Here is a 15,369-nt window from a genome sequence, read left to right on the forward strand (position 1 = left end):
TTTCCTTGTGATAAGAGATGTAAGAGCCCCCAATAAAAGATTAGAACCAAAACACATACCAAACAGTGAGATTTTATTGAATGTTCTTAGATCCATTTTCAAAGACAGATTATTTCTTGAGATTTGCTTTAATGTAGTGAACAGTGTCTCCATTAGGGTGAGAAGATGAAAATTCAGTGTCTCCATTAGGGTGAGAAGATGAAAATTCAGTTAAAAGGAGCTGGTATTTATTTACTCAGAGCCTTGAACTGTTTCTGAAGTAGGCAAATGGGATCAATATACACAGCATAGTTAGAGAGTTCTTCAGTGCAGAAAGGATAAAAACTGATTATCACGGGAGTTCACAAAAGGGAAATCCACTCAAGTTAGGAAAGCAGATGTTCCTCATAAAGGGAGCAGGGCTTGAACAAAACGGGCACAATAACGTGGAACTGAACAAATGAAGGGATGGAGGGGAGGGTCTGGACACAGGCTGTGGCGGGAGTGGGAGGGAAATGCCAGGGCCTAAGTCCATCTGCCCTGCGGCATTGGTGACTTTTTGTTTAACTATAGAAGACTGGAGTGGAAAATAAGATAAATAGGTCAGTGATCACGTCCCCAAATAATCATAGATGAAACTAAAAGCTCATTCAAATCAAAACCAAACTCACTGGCGCTGCGTCAGTTTTGACTCACGGGGACCCTGTAGGACAGGGTACCTTCCGCTTTGGGTTTCCAAGACTGTTGACTTTGCAGGAGCAGACAGCCTCATCTTACTCACTAAATGTCAGTACATGAAAAATGTTTTAAAACGTAAGCAGTAGTATGTTTTTTATTACAGTATTATGTTTACATTATTTTGTAGAAATAGTGGGAAACTGATCCGTTAGTTTCTGCTAAGTGAGAAAGTTGGTGTTGAGTATGTGAAATGTTATATGATTTCTAGGTGTCATCTGCCGATGCTGTATATTGGATTGGAATATGGCTTGACCAATAACTCCAAATTGGCTGAAAGGTTCTTTAGCCAGGCGTTGGGCATTGCACCTGAAGATCCTTTTGTTATGCATGAGGTTGGCGTTGTTGCCTTTCAGAATGGGGAGTAAGTACTAAGAGAAAATTGTGCTGTTTTGATAAATAGAGTAAAACCTCAGTTACTAGAATTCAAATGATCAGGCTGACTTTTCAGTAGATTTTTATTCTGTACTGTTTTAAGACATTTCCTTCTTTTAAAATCTTGTCATTCCTTTAAAATTATTTGACTCAGGCCTGAGCCCCCTTCCATCTCAGCTGCCATAGTCGGGTAGTCGCACTGCTGTACAACAGGCATATCTGCACATCACTCACAGTCAGCAGTGTGGCTGCTGAGAGGCACTGAATAGTCTGTAGTCATTGAAAGAAAAATACACGGAACCTCGAAAACTCCAGTATTTTCCACAGAAATGAGGGATAGGAAAATGGGAAGACTGCACTCTGTCAAAGGAGAAAACTTTCCAGACCCAGAAAAATGAGGCAGTCCCGTTGAGTTCCGACTCTCACAGGTCCTGGAATTAGGAAGGATTCCAGTTCTGACAAACCCACCGTAGGGCCATCCGTGTGTTCTCCGTACATCTTATCAGCAGTGTGTACTAGATATAGTGTTGCAGCAGATGCGCATTCTCAGGTGTAATGGTTCCAAACCCCAAAGACAAATAAAGACCTGATTCCTAAAGGTGATGGTGATAAAAGGCAATCATGGTGAACACTAGAGAGCAGACGAGGGACTCGCTTTATGTCGGTGTGGAGTAGCCATCAGTGTGGAACCCCCTTGTGAGTCAGAGATGACTTACAGCGTCTGCTTTGTTGCAAGTCAGTCAAAATTTAAACTAATTAAAACAACCTCATCTCTTAAGATTCCCGTTCAATCGAGATTTTATTGTAACCTTGGATGTTTTGTAAGATAAATAATTTGGTATCAGCTAAGAGAAAAATACTTGTAATCCTTTGCATTAAATTGCATATAAATTAGAAAGCAGTAAGTCAGTTTGTTTGGGGCTATATTTCTTCTAAAAATGGACTCATTGGTGCATTTTATAAGAATGGGGCTTATTTGTTTTTAGGCATAATAATTTACTATTCTCCTAAGATCTTAAGCTTGTGTGATAAGAATACAATAAAATTAATAACATGATTTGAATTTTTGATCAAAGTCATGCCAATAATATACCCCATTTTACTTAAGTATTAACATATTTCTTGAATGTTTACATTTGCTTATCATGAATAACCTGCAACTTTTTCTCACCCCATTTTAGCTGGAAAACAGCAGAAAAATGGTTCCTTGATGCTTTAGAAAAAATCAAAGCAATTGGGAATGAGGTACTCTACGTATATTTGTAACGATAGCTATGTGCGTGTACCCAGGTGTGTCTATTCTCCAAGGATGAAAGTAACATTGCTGAATAAGCCCTCTTGCAGCTTCCTCGCCTCTGTGCCTGTGGAAGGTGTTCTCCACTAAACTGATGACAGGATGAGGCTGGGATTCCGACCTGCCCTGAGTAGAGGGTGTGAACCAAGTCGTGCCTTTGCTTCATTGGGGATATTGTCTGCTAAAAAACAAAAAGAGGCACAAAGTTTGCTTTTTCATGTAGACTATTTGAGAAGACTGTTTTAAGTACTAGAAATACAGGCATACCTCATTTTATTGTGTTTCTGCTGTATTGCACCTCATGGATATTGAAGTTGGCTGGTTTTTCGGGTTTATTTCAACCAACTGAAGGTTTGTCAGGCAAGTCTGTTGGCACCATGTGTTCACTTTGTGTCCTTGTTTCACATTTTGGTAACACTGTATTTCAAATTTTTTTCATAATGCTATTATTGCACACTTAAGAGACTACAACCTAACCAACTCCCTGCCATCAATTCGATGCCAACTCATAGCGACTCCATAGAATAGGGTAGAACTGCCCTGTGCCCCCATGCACTTCCGAGACTGTCACTCTTACAGGAATGAAAATTCTTTTCTTCTCCTATGGAGCGGCCTGTGGTTTCGAATTGCTGACCTTACAGTTGCAGCCCAACACGTAAACACTATGCCACCAGGGCTTTGTTAATAGAGTATGATAGACCTAGCTTTTATATGCACTGGGAAGCAAAAGATATACTTGTGTGACTGTCTTTATTGTGGTATTTTCTTCATTGCGGTGGTCTGGAACCAAACCTGCGCCATCTCCAAAGTCTGCCTGTACAGAAATCATACAGGAAGGAGGTCTCCTTTTCATCTAAAAAGGAGAAAACAACTGTGGAAACGCACATGAGGGAGTGCCGTGGCAGAGGCGCACAGAGTGTTGTGCAAACACAGCTGAGAGGCACCCACTTGCAGGAATTAATGAGCGCTCAGTCAGTGCCTACAGGAGGTCGTGAAAAGTGCCATGTGGATAGCTCGTGCTTTACTGCTGCTCTGTGTTTCAGGTCACAGTGGACAAATGGGAGCCTTTGTTGAACAATTTGGGGCATGTCTGCAGAAAACTTAAGTAAGTAACATAGAGCATTTTCAGCAGTAGGCTTTGTGACTGCAAGTTTACTTGATTTTTGGTGGCCTTTTGCATGTTTTCATTTCATGACCCTCTTCTGGTTTCTTATTGTTGGCTGTTGAGATATAATAAGGATAAAAAGAAGTGGGTCTTTTTTTATTTTGTTTTAATTATCCTCTGTTGGTTTAATTTTATTTTAGGAACTTATACTTTATAATTACTTTTTTTAGATGAAAAAAATTGTAGTGTTCCAAATGAATCTAAAAGAAATTAGACAGTAGGAGCTAATTGAAACCATATCCATATGCTAACCTGTTTCTTCCTGCTGGACACTAGTTCTGTGAAAGACAAATGTTGTCAGGTGTCATCAAGTCGGCTCCACCGCATAGCGATGCTGCGTCAGCAGAAGGGAACGCTGCCAGGTCCTGGGCCGTCTTCACAGTGCTGTGTGGGAGCCCATCGAGCCAGCCGCTGATGGTCTTCCTCGTTTTCACGAACCCTCTGCGTTACCAAGCAGAGCCTCCTTCCCCAGGCACTGGTCTCTCCTGATGACATGTCCAGACATGTGAGGCCAAGTCTCACCCCCCTTTCTTCTAAGGATCTGTACTTCTCTCAGGGCACATTTGCTCCTGCGGGCCGTGCATGGTACTTTCAGTATGCTTTGCCAATACCGTAAGCCAACGGCACCAATTCTTCTATGATCCTCTTGATCCGTTGTCTAGCCTTCAGATATACATGAGGTCGTTGAAAATACCATGACTTGAGTCAGGCACACCCTGTTCCTCAAAGTGACATCTTTGCTCTGTAACTCTTTAAATAGGTCTTGTGCAGCAAATTTTACCACACAGTACATCATTCCATCTCTTGACTTCTACTTCCATGGATATCCATTTTGTGTCCAAGTAAAATGAAATTCGTAACAACTTTGGTCTTTCTGTTTATCGTGATGTTGTCTATTGATCAACTTGTAACAGATTTTGTTCCCTTTACATTGAGTCGTAATCCAGACTGAAGATGGCCATCTTTGCGTTCATTTTCAGCATACAAGGTTGTGTTGTCTGTACAGCACCGGTTGTTAGTGTACCTTCCTCTAGTCTTGATGCTGTGTTCTTCTTCACATAGTCCAGTTTCTCAGGTTATTTGCCTAGCATTCAGTTTGAATATAGTGAAAGGCTACAACCCTGACACCCCTTTCCTAATTTTAAACCATTCAGTATTTCTTTGTTCTATTCGAATGACTGCCTCTTGGTCTATATAGAGGTTTCACATGAGCACCATTAAATGTGATAAATATGTGACAGTTTACAGATGGTGGTGTTGTTAAGTAAAGTAAGTTTGAAAAACTCCATAGTTGACACCAAATTTAACAAGTTTTTGTACTGCACGATTTCTTGGGGTCTTTTTGTGCAATCCCCAAACTGGACATTTGAAATGCTGCAACAATTCTCAAACTGCATTGGAAACAGAACTTGTTTTTCACAAAAGATTTTCTAGGGAAAGTAATCCAGAGAACTTTGGGAAACATTGCTCTGAGGAACTCTTTTAGACCTAAAAACTGCATGGTGATTTGTAACTGTATCTTGTGTTGTAGGTTGTGTTAGGCTGGATAGACTAGAGGAACAAATCCAGTGACACTCCTAGATGTATAAGAGAGAGCTTTATACCAAGAAAACATCCCAGCCCAGTCCAGATCAAGTCCACAAATCCGATATTAATTCATAAGGCTGCTACTAGTCCATAATTCCCTCTTCAAACTCATGCAGCCACAGCAATGATGCAAAATGCAGGAAGATCACAGGCCGGTGGGTGGAATGTCTTAAGGATCAAATGATGATGGAAGCATCACAGGGCTGGCGCAGGTCTCAGCATGGCTGGTCAACACAAAGGGGAAAGCAGAGAGAGAGAGAGAGAGAGGCCCGCCTCCAGAGAGCCATTTATCCTGGTGGTACCTCCAAATGAGGTCATCAAGCTGCACCTGATTGACAGGCTAAACTCCTTGTGCCATGTTGGCACAAGAAAACGTAACTATGTACATAGGTTTATCTTCATAAAAGTGTGTTATAAAGGGCTTCAAGCCCAGGAGTCAAGGAGTAGAGTTCTGGTGCCAGTAAAAAGCAATACAACAGATACGCATGCAGCAAGCCCCTCAACCACCCGAGGAAGCTTGTCAAGAAAATACAGTTATATGGCACTATTGAGATGTACGAGAGTGGGACGTAGAGGGAAGGTGTCGTGTTTTTCTGACATAGGGAAATGTTTGCGTGTTATAAGTACTCAGCTTGACTTAGGAATTTAGTAACTTTATGGTAACCATTGATTATTTTCTCTCTTCCTCCCCTTCTGGCTTTTCTCCCTCCTTCTGTCATTTCATCTCACAGAAAGTATGATGAAGCGTTGGATTACCACCGTCAGGCCCTGGTGTTAATCCCTCAGAATGCATCGACCTACTCTGCTATAGGATACATACATAGCCTGATGGGCAATTTCGAAAATGCCATCGACTATTTTCACACGGTACATTCTTGCTTCTACCTAACTTTAAACCGAATGAACGTTTACTACTTTTTGAAAAGATCTTTCCTAGGTAGTGTTTTATTTCTTTGCCATTAAAAAAAAAATGTATGCCACCTTGTATTAGTTTTTTGGTAGCAAAAAGTCTGTATATATTTTGCAGTCTTCCTCAAATAGGAAGCAAACGTGAGACCTGTCATAAGTGTGCCATGAGTTATATAAATGTTCATGTGAGTAGGTATACTTGGGCTGAGGGGTACAGAAATGTTGGCTACGCAGTCAGCGCCCTGTGGGAGCACCCAGTTATTATTCTTGACTCTTACGGTTTACTTGACTCAATCACTTGACTAACAAGACAATCTGCATTTATCATACAGCATCTCTCCTTACACCACTCTCCTACATTTCATCAAATCTAAGACACCATGAATGAGAGAGGTGATCACACACACAAAAAGAAAAACAGTGCTGGCGATTAAATTGAACATAGTACTTTTCTGTCACTTAGTATCTTGCACTCTGGCAAAGTGATCTTATGGGCATATTTAGACAGATACTGCTCGAGAATAGACATTCAAAGAAAAGTGTTAAGTGAAATAGTTATTCTTCACATTAAGCATCTAATCAATATTCCTTTTCCTCTAATATTATCTGGATGCCATCACACATGTTCTCCTCTGGGTTCTGGAATATTCTTCCAAGCCACATAGACGTTCTTCTCCAGAGGTTGATGTTGCCACTCTCGTGATCTGACTAGAAGGTGTCAAAAGGAGGTTGCTAGACAACAGCGAGGATTCACTTTTCTCCGTGTCTCATACACGGTTTGCCAACTGCAGGGTCAGTTTTCTAGCCATGCCACCCAGCATGACAACAAGTTCTCACTGCACACACCAGCGACCCCACAGCAGGGTTGCTGCTTGGCCACACCGACAGGAAAGAGCCATGAATTGTAAGACATCTGGCTCTGAGAAAAGTTAAGATTTAAATGGGGGGAAATGTGGATCTTAGAATTGATGAGATAATGGTATTGTGGAAGAGGTAAAATAGGAGAAACTGCAGTGTTTCAAAGATATATTCATGAGTAATAAATTCATAACTGATTTTCAAAGGCCATTAAAGATTTTTAGGGCATAAGGCTTGACGGAGTTTTGAAGAACCACTATGGAAAACAAATTGCGAAGCTAGTCAGAACTCTGAGCTGAGCAAATTTTCTAGTCTTGTTTAATCTTTCAAATGTGTGTACTTGAATATTGTATAATTTACCTTTCTTGTGTGGTTTCATTACCATAGAACTTAATGGTTCTTGTGGGTTATGGCTTAAAAATCCCTCTGGAAGGAGAATATCAAATATGAAAAACAGTGAAATGAACCCTCATAGACCCATCACCAACGTTAACAATTACTATACTTATGGACTATACTGGGAGTCAATCTGGGTTTAGCTCTGCCCCCACTGACAACTCTCTAGTCCCACCTTTGGTTCCTTGAAGCATTTTGAAGTGAATCAAATAATATTTTTAAATAAGAGAGAAAGGAACACATTTTCTTTTAATAATCATGCTGCATATGTCTGGCAGGCACTTGGTCTTAGGCGAGACGATACGTTTTCCGTTACAATGCTTGGACATTGCATCGAAATGTACATTGGTGATTCCGAAGCTTACATTGGTAAGATTATCATTCTTCTTGGCAGTGCCGTCCACTTTTCAGATTCTTTCTCTTTCTGTAGTCCTTTTCCATGTAGATTTCCCACGTTTTTATCTAAGGTTTTATGGTTGTCTTTTTAACCATTTTGACTTGATTAATATCAACAAATTCTATTTTGTTAGAAAACTGCTTACTAACTATCCATTCCCTTTGAAATTAGCACTTCCTTCTTGCGAAATACTGATAAAATATGAGTAAAGCATTGTGTTGCTGACAGATTAATCCCCTTACACAATGGAAAAACAAGTCTTACTGACATTTTTCTAATAAATTTAAGCAGAGGTTTATCTTTATCTTTCTAACTATTCTAATTTGATTAATATTAAGAAATTCCATGTAATTTTTATGGCTGTAATATTTCACAATGTAGCGAATAGCATAATGTTAATCTCTACACTTCAATGGTATATTGATAAATTTTAATACATTCACTTAAATAACATGTAACTCAATTATTTTTTTAACGATAAGTAATGAGAAATGTTTAGATGAAGTTGTTATAACTGGGGATTTTTTTAGTTATGTGAGGAGTCTATATAGGAATTAAAAAGTACAAACTAGAGATTAGGCAAAAAGTTCTCTTTTTTTCTGAAAAATTTCTTTAATACAATATAAAACCATAAAAGGGAAGATTAACAAATGGGACTTCAAAATGGGAATTCAATAAAATTAACAAATTTTGCTCATCAAAAATCATGATTAAGGTGTGGAAAAGTAAAGTTACAAGACAAAATAATTTGTATCTTGAATATAAGGGGTACTCCCCCCCAACAACAACAACAACAAAATAAAATGATTCTCATTTGGGGTTTTTTTTTAATGTGAGGGGGATAGTGCATTTGGAGTTCGTTCTACCAGGTCAGACTGTTAATCAGACATTGTATTTAGAGATTCTGAAAAGATTGCGTAACAGTGTGGGCCAAAAAAATGGCCTGAGATGTGGCAGATGGGGGACTGGTTTTGCCACCATGACAGCGCACCTGGTTCACACAGCCATCTCAGTGTGGCAGCTTTTGACAAAAAATAGCATGGCTGTCTTGCCCCATGCACCTGACTCACCTGACCTTGCTCTGTAGAACTTCTTTTTGTTTCATGAATGAAGAGGGACGTGATAGGACAGCGATTTGATGATATAGAAGAAGGGAGGGAAAACGAGGGAGGGGCTGTCAGTCATCCAAACTGATGAGCTTGAAAATGTTTCCAAGAATGGAATCGCAGATTTGACAAATGTATTAAGTGTAGTGGAGAGTACTTTGAAGGTGATATGGTTGTTTTGTAAAAAAAAAATTCAAATACATAGCTTTAAATGAAAAATTCTGGGTTTTGGGGGGTACCTTGTACATTACAGCCGTACAAGTCAGTGAGAAAAAGTTAACCCAATCATTAAATGGACAAAATTCTTTAATGGGTGCTTCACAAAAGAAGATATCCAAGTAGTTGTTTAGCAAACTGAAGATACTCAACAGTATTACTTATCAACAAAATGAATACCGTAATTAGGTATCACCATATACTCAGCAAAATGAAGATTAAGATCTGATACCGTCCTGGAACTTTCGTATGTTATCAGTTATTGGTGGGATTGTAAATACGTAAACCTCTTTGGATTACTAAAGTTATAGACAGGTCTGCCCTACCTGTTGCTCCATTGTTGCGTAACTGCTCCAAAGTTAGCAGCTTAGCCTCACCGTTCTGTAGGCTCATTGGGGGGCCCTTCTGTGGGTCTTGACTGGATTCTCTAATGCTATTGCTGTCAGTGGGTGGCTTGGCTTGGGCTGTGCGGTCCAAGATGGCCTATGCTTACCTCGGATCACAGTCAGGATAGGTGGGCGGCTAGGATGACTGGGCTTCTCTCCACGTGACTTTTATCCCAGACTGCTGCACAGCGTGGTTGTCTCAGGGTTCTAACTGAGAACTTGAGGCCTGACTGAAAGTTGCCATCAAAACCAACCCCATAACTGTCTCAAATTGAGGTAGAAAAGGCATTTGACAAACTCCAGTAACCTTTCATGATAAAAACATGCAACAGCTGAAGAAGAGAAGAGAAAGTCCACAGTATGATGAAGGGACTTTATAAAAGCCCATAGCCAGCTCATACTTGATAGGAAACAGTGGAAAGCTTTCCCATGAGGATTAGGAAGAAGGCACCACTGCCACTCAACACCGCACTGGAAATCCTCGCCAGAGCAAGTGGGAAGAACAAACTGGGAAGCAGCAAGTAAAACTGTTCTTGTTCACAGTATATATGTAATATATATTCTGTATTTACACATATGGCATATGCGTAAGTAAATATATGCTACTCTATTTTAAGTATATACATGCCATGCATGTGAATATATAATGCATACTACATATATTTTACACGTGCATTTATATATCCCAAAGAATCCCCCCCAAAAGCTATTAGAGCTGATAAGTTCAGCAAAATTGTACATGCAAAAATTGTGTTTCTTTACATCAGTAATGTGCAAGCTGGTAGGGAAATTAAGCAAACAATTCCATTTATAGTAGCATCTAAACAATGTGTTTAACTGGGAAGATGAAAGACATGTACACTGGACGCTAACACTTTGCTGGAAGAAATTAAAGGAGACTTGGAGAAATGGAAAAACTTTCCATGTTCATAGAATAGAAGACTACTTACTATTGTGAAGATGTCAATACTACCCAAAGTGATCTGTAGATTTAATGCAACTCCTATCAGCTTCTGCAGAAATGGAAAAGCCAATCCTCAAATACACATTACCTGAGGGGGCCCCAGTTAGACAAAACAATCTTTTTTTTTTTAATTTAAATACTTCTATTGGGGGCTCTTACATCTCTTATCACAATCCATATATTCGTCCAGTGTGTCAAGAACACTTGCACTTACACTGCCATCTTTATTTTCAATGCTTTTTTTTCCCACTTGAGCCCTTGATATCAGCTCCCTATATCTTCCCCTTCCCTCTCCCGCCCGCCTTCCCTCACGAACCTTTGATAAGTTATACATTATTATGTCCATATCTTACAGCGTCCTCCATCGCCTTCACCCACTTTTCCGTTATTCGTACCCCCAGGAGGAGGTTATAGGTTGATCCTTGTGGTTGATTCTCCCTTTCTCTCCCCACCCTCCCCTAATCCTCCTGGTATCTCTACTCTCCTTGTTGGCCCTGAGGGGTTTATCTATCCTGGATTCCCTGTGTTTCCAGTTCCTATCTGTACCAGTGTACATGCTCTGGTCTAATCCGATTTGTAAGGTGGAATTGAGGTCATGTTAGTGGGGTGAAGGAAGCACCAAAGAACTAGAGGAAAGTTGTGTGTTTCCTCGGTGCTATACTGCACCCTGACTGGCTCATCTCTTCCCTGTGACCCCTCTGTGAGGGGATGTCCAATTGTCTACAGATGGGCGTTGGGTCTCCACTTCATGCCCCTCCCCCCCATTCACCTTGGGTATGGTTTTATTCTGGGTCTTAGATACCTGATCCCATCGACACCTCATGATCACACAGGCTGATGTGCTTCTTCCATGTGGGCTTGGTTACTTCTGAGCTAGATGGACTCTTATTTATCCTCAAGGCTTTAAGACCCCATATGCTATATCTTTTGATAGCCGGGCACCATAATCTTTCTTCGCCACATTTGCTTATGCACCCATTTTGTCTTCAGTGATCATGTCGGGAAGGTGAGCATCACAGAATGCCTGATTGTTAGAACAAAGTGTTCTTGCGTTGAGGGAGTACTTTGAGTCGAGGCCAATATCCACCTGCAACCTTAATTCTTAACATACAAATATGACTACATAGTTCTATTCCCTTTTCGTTATATATATATTTACATATGTACAGGCCTGTATTTAGGCCTCTAAAAATGTCCTTAGGCAAAACAATCTTAAAGAAGAATAAAGTAGGAAGACTTACATTTCCTGATTTCAAAGCATGCTATACAGCTTTAGTCATGAAACAGTTTGTGTATATTAATTAGCACATAGGCCAAACCAAATACTCCCAACCCACTGCTGTCCAACCAGTTCGAATCAGAGATACTCTAGGGCAGAGTAGAACTGCCTGTAGGGTTCCGGTGGTGGTCAATCTGTACAGAACAGGCCGCTGCTCCCTCTTTCTTCCACTGAGTGGCTAGTGGGTTCAAACCACCAACATTTTGGTTAGCAGCTGAGTGCTTAAGCACGACACCACTAGGGTGTACACAGAAACTTGAAGACAGAATTCAAAACCCAGCTATGGATCATTGGTTTTTGACAGGGTGTTAAATTCACCCAGTGGGAAAAGAATAGTTTCTTCAACAAATGGTGGTGTTGCAACTGGATGTCCACTTGGAAAAGAATAAAGTTGGCTCTATCAGTCACACCATAGAAGAACATTAAAATGGATCAGCAGCCTAAGTAGAAGAACTTAAAACCATGACGTTCTTAGAATAGAACAGGGATCCTTAATGCTTCAGTACCTAGATTTTGACAATGAATTCTTAGATAAACTCACTGCCTTCGAATCAGCTCTGACCCATAATAACCATTTAGGACAGGATACACCTGCCCTTCTGGTCAACCAAGACTAAATCCTCACGCGGTGTGGAGCCTCGCCTCCTCTTGCAGAGCAGCTAGGACGTTCAAACCGCCGACCCGTTGGCCACCAGCCCTACACACAGCCCCAGATGCCACCAGGACGCCTCAAATTACAGCAAGTAAAAAACGCAAGACAAAAATAGATAAATTGAATTTAATAAACATTTTAAAATTTTGCGTATCAAATAATCAACAAAATGAAGACACAACTACAGGATATGGAAAACTATCAGGGAATCAGATAGAGTTTAATATTCAGAATATATGAAGAACAATACAGTTTAATAATCAAATGACAATCCAGCCCCCAAAAATGGGCAAAAGACTTAATAGACATTTCCCCCAAGAAACTGTTCAAATCATTAGTGTTTAGGAAAATGCAAATCAAAACCACAATGAGATACCCAAAACAGCAAACCCACTGGGATGCCTGTTATCAGAAAAACAAAATGACAAGTGTTAGGATGTACAGAAATTAGGACACTCACTCATTGCTGTTGGGAATGCAGAATGATGTGACTTACGTGAAAAACATTTGGGCAGTGCCTCACATAGTTAAAAATTAATTTCCATTTAACTTAACAATTCCATTTCTAGGTGTATATGCTTGAAAGACTTGAACACAGGCACTTTGATCATTGCATCCCAATGTTCATTGCAGCCCTGTTCACAGTAGCCAAAAGACAGAAACAACCCACACACCTACATCAGCAGATACAGTGAACCCTCACCACTTCGCGCTTCGACTTCCGCGGCTTCACTCTATCGCGGTTTTTGCATAACAGCACCCACTGCCTACACCCGCTCCTTCAGAGGAAAAAGATGGCGACCCACCTGTAGAGTACATCCCTTAAGTCATTTCATAGGCTATTGATTACAGTATTTGTAAGAACTATGTATAATAATATGTATGTGAAATATGTAATACTGTAAACTAGATGCCATAAATAATATAATAAATAATAAATGATAATTGTAACGTCCAAAATGTTTTACTGTATTTTCCCTTTTTCGTTTAATAAATTGGGTAATACGAGTGTAATGGTGACTAAAGGGTGTTTTTTCATGTCCTCTATGCTCTAACTACGAAAATATTTGATTTACAAATAAGGAATCCTACTTCGCGGAATTTCATTTATCACGGTAGGGTCTAGAACCAATTAACCGCTATAAACGAGGGTTCACTGTATACTGATTAATCTGCCTGCAGGAAGATTCATGTAACCAAAACTGGTTGGTGACAGGTAAGTCGGGGAGTTGATGACTTCGTGCCTGCAAGAGGTGGTTTCATTACCGAGGAAGGGGCACACGGGAACCGTCCAGGTGCTGGAAATGTTCTGTGCTGTGGTTGGTGGTGATTATGTGGCTTTGTACGTATTGCTAGCATAATTTATTGTTCGTGTGTTACAGCTCATGCAGTAAGAATTAAAATTCCAAAAGGCTTGCACTTCTGGCATCCGAAAGCCCCCGGGTTCTCTCAGCTCTGCTACTCAGCACCTCTGATCTTGGGTCGTACCTGGCCTCATTTTCCCCATTTTTTCAAGGAATAGTTGTGAGGCTTACCTGCAAGATTTACGTCAAGCTAATTACTTACTACAATAATGAATAAAATAGGCATGCTCCCTGTTCTTGTAGGGGTAACAGTCTTATTAAAGAGATCTCCAAGTTCATTATTACTTTGTTTTTTAAAGAAGGCTTGCATGTCATCTGCAAAACACCTATTACTAAAGGCTGTTAGCTTGAACTCTGAAATTGCTTACTGTCGGTCAGAAGCGATTGAACCTAATCTCTTTGTGCAAAATCTCATAAAAGTTTGATGTGTGGAGGATGTGTTTTCCTTCGTTGTATATGATTAGCAGCTTTGCCCAGCAAGCATATCACAGAAAGCCCTTGTCTTAAACTGCTATGAAAAAGGGACACCTCTCTGAGCATATTCCCAGGGGTCTCTGGAACGTGGGGACATTCAGTGAGCCACACTGGGGCTGAAACTGCATGTGCTTCTTCAAACTGTCCTGATTTCTCCCCTATTTTAACCATGGAAAAAGAAGAAAACGGGTGGGAGAGAGGGTGAAAGGTTCGCAGTCTGTTTCTTACTGAGAAACAGAGTGGTTTCCCCTCCGTGGTCACTCTGTGCTCTCAGAAGCACGACTTGACTCAATAGGAGCAGAGCTCTGTAATATTGGAAAGACAAGTAAGTGACGGATTTCCTACTCTAATTATTATATTTCTTTTTAGGAGCAGACATTAAAGACAAATTGAACTGTTATGACTTTGATGTGCATACCATGAAGACGCTAAAAAACATCATTTCACCTCCCTGGGACTTCCGGGAATTTGAAGTAGAAAAACCACCTGTGGAAGAAGCAGGTCTTGCACCACTGGAACCCTCCAGGCAGACCCCAGATTCCCGGCCTTTGTTGGATGAGACCTTTGAAATTGAAATGAATGAGAGCGACATGGTGTTAGAGACGTCTCTGTCGGACCCCAGTACGTGATTTCAAGCCGAGGGCTGGGTTCCGTGTTGTCATGGGTTAGTGTTTGCTCGTCCTGTTTTAAATGTCCTTGCCACGTCGTGAAACATTTCCTATTTTCCAACGCAGATCCAAACTACATCTCTACTTTAGGAGAAGAGATTCTCCTTCAAAGACTGGATAGCATACCTTTGCAACACAGTTTCTGATTTTCTGATCCTGCAAGATGTAATGGAATAAAGAATAATGAATTTGCTGGTCAGTTGATTTCTGGATTTGCAAAAGAGACATTTCCTAAGAATCCATTTGCACTCTGCTAGCTTATCATCTGACTTCGAGGGACTGGCTTGAAGAGAACCCTCAGCCACTTGTCAGAACCATCGTTGTTCAGTACATAGTTCATTCCTTCTATTCACCTGGATTACTGTGACCATATTTATTTCTACTCCTTCAGAATAAAAGCCATGCCCTACTTCAGCATTTAACCTTAGGGAACTAAATACAGTTCACAGCAACTTTTAGAATTTCTTATATCTGAACAACCCTCAGATGTGAAATTCCCTGCAAATGTCTCCATCCATGGATGGAGCAGGGGGTGCTCTGGTGCTTCTAGGGGTTCCTGAGTTAT

The 15,369-nt window shown here is 40.5% G+C and overlaps 1 protein-coding gene across 1 annotated transcript in view; it reads left to right on the forward strand.

Moving 5' to 3' along the window:
- CDC16 (cell division cycle 16) overlaps positions 1-15,003 on the forward strand; it is a 33,576-nt gene extending 18,573 nt beyond the window's left edge. The window contains exons 13-18 of the mRNA XM_004704316.3: positions 926-1,078; positions 2,271-2,334; positions 3,427-3,488; positions 5,867-6,002; positions 7,577-7,667; positions 14,506-15,003. Of these exons, the coding sequence (XP_004704373.1) occupies positions 926-1,078; positions 2,271-2,334; positions 3,427-3,488; positions 5,867-6,002; positions 7,577-7,667; positions 14,506-14,765 (766 nt within the window). The 3' untranslated portion in view covers positions 14,766-15,003. The remainder of the gene's footprint in view (positions 1-925; positions 1,079-2,270; positions 2,335-3,426; positions 3,489-5,866; positions 6,003-7,576; positions 7,668-14,505) is intronic.
- The last annotated feature ends 366 nt before the right edge of the window (positions 15,004-15,369 follow it).

The sequence above is a fragment of the Echinops telfairi genome, unplaced genomic scaffold, assembly GCF_000313985.2.
Source record: "Echinops telfairi isolate 266 unplaced genomic scaffold, ASM31398v2 ScPeMD7_7467;HRSCAF=8505_1, whole genome shotgun sequence".
NCBI classification, from domain to species: domain Eukaryota; kingdom Metazoa; phylum Chordata; class Mammalia; order Afrosoricida; family Tenrecidae; genus Echinops; species Echinops telfairi.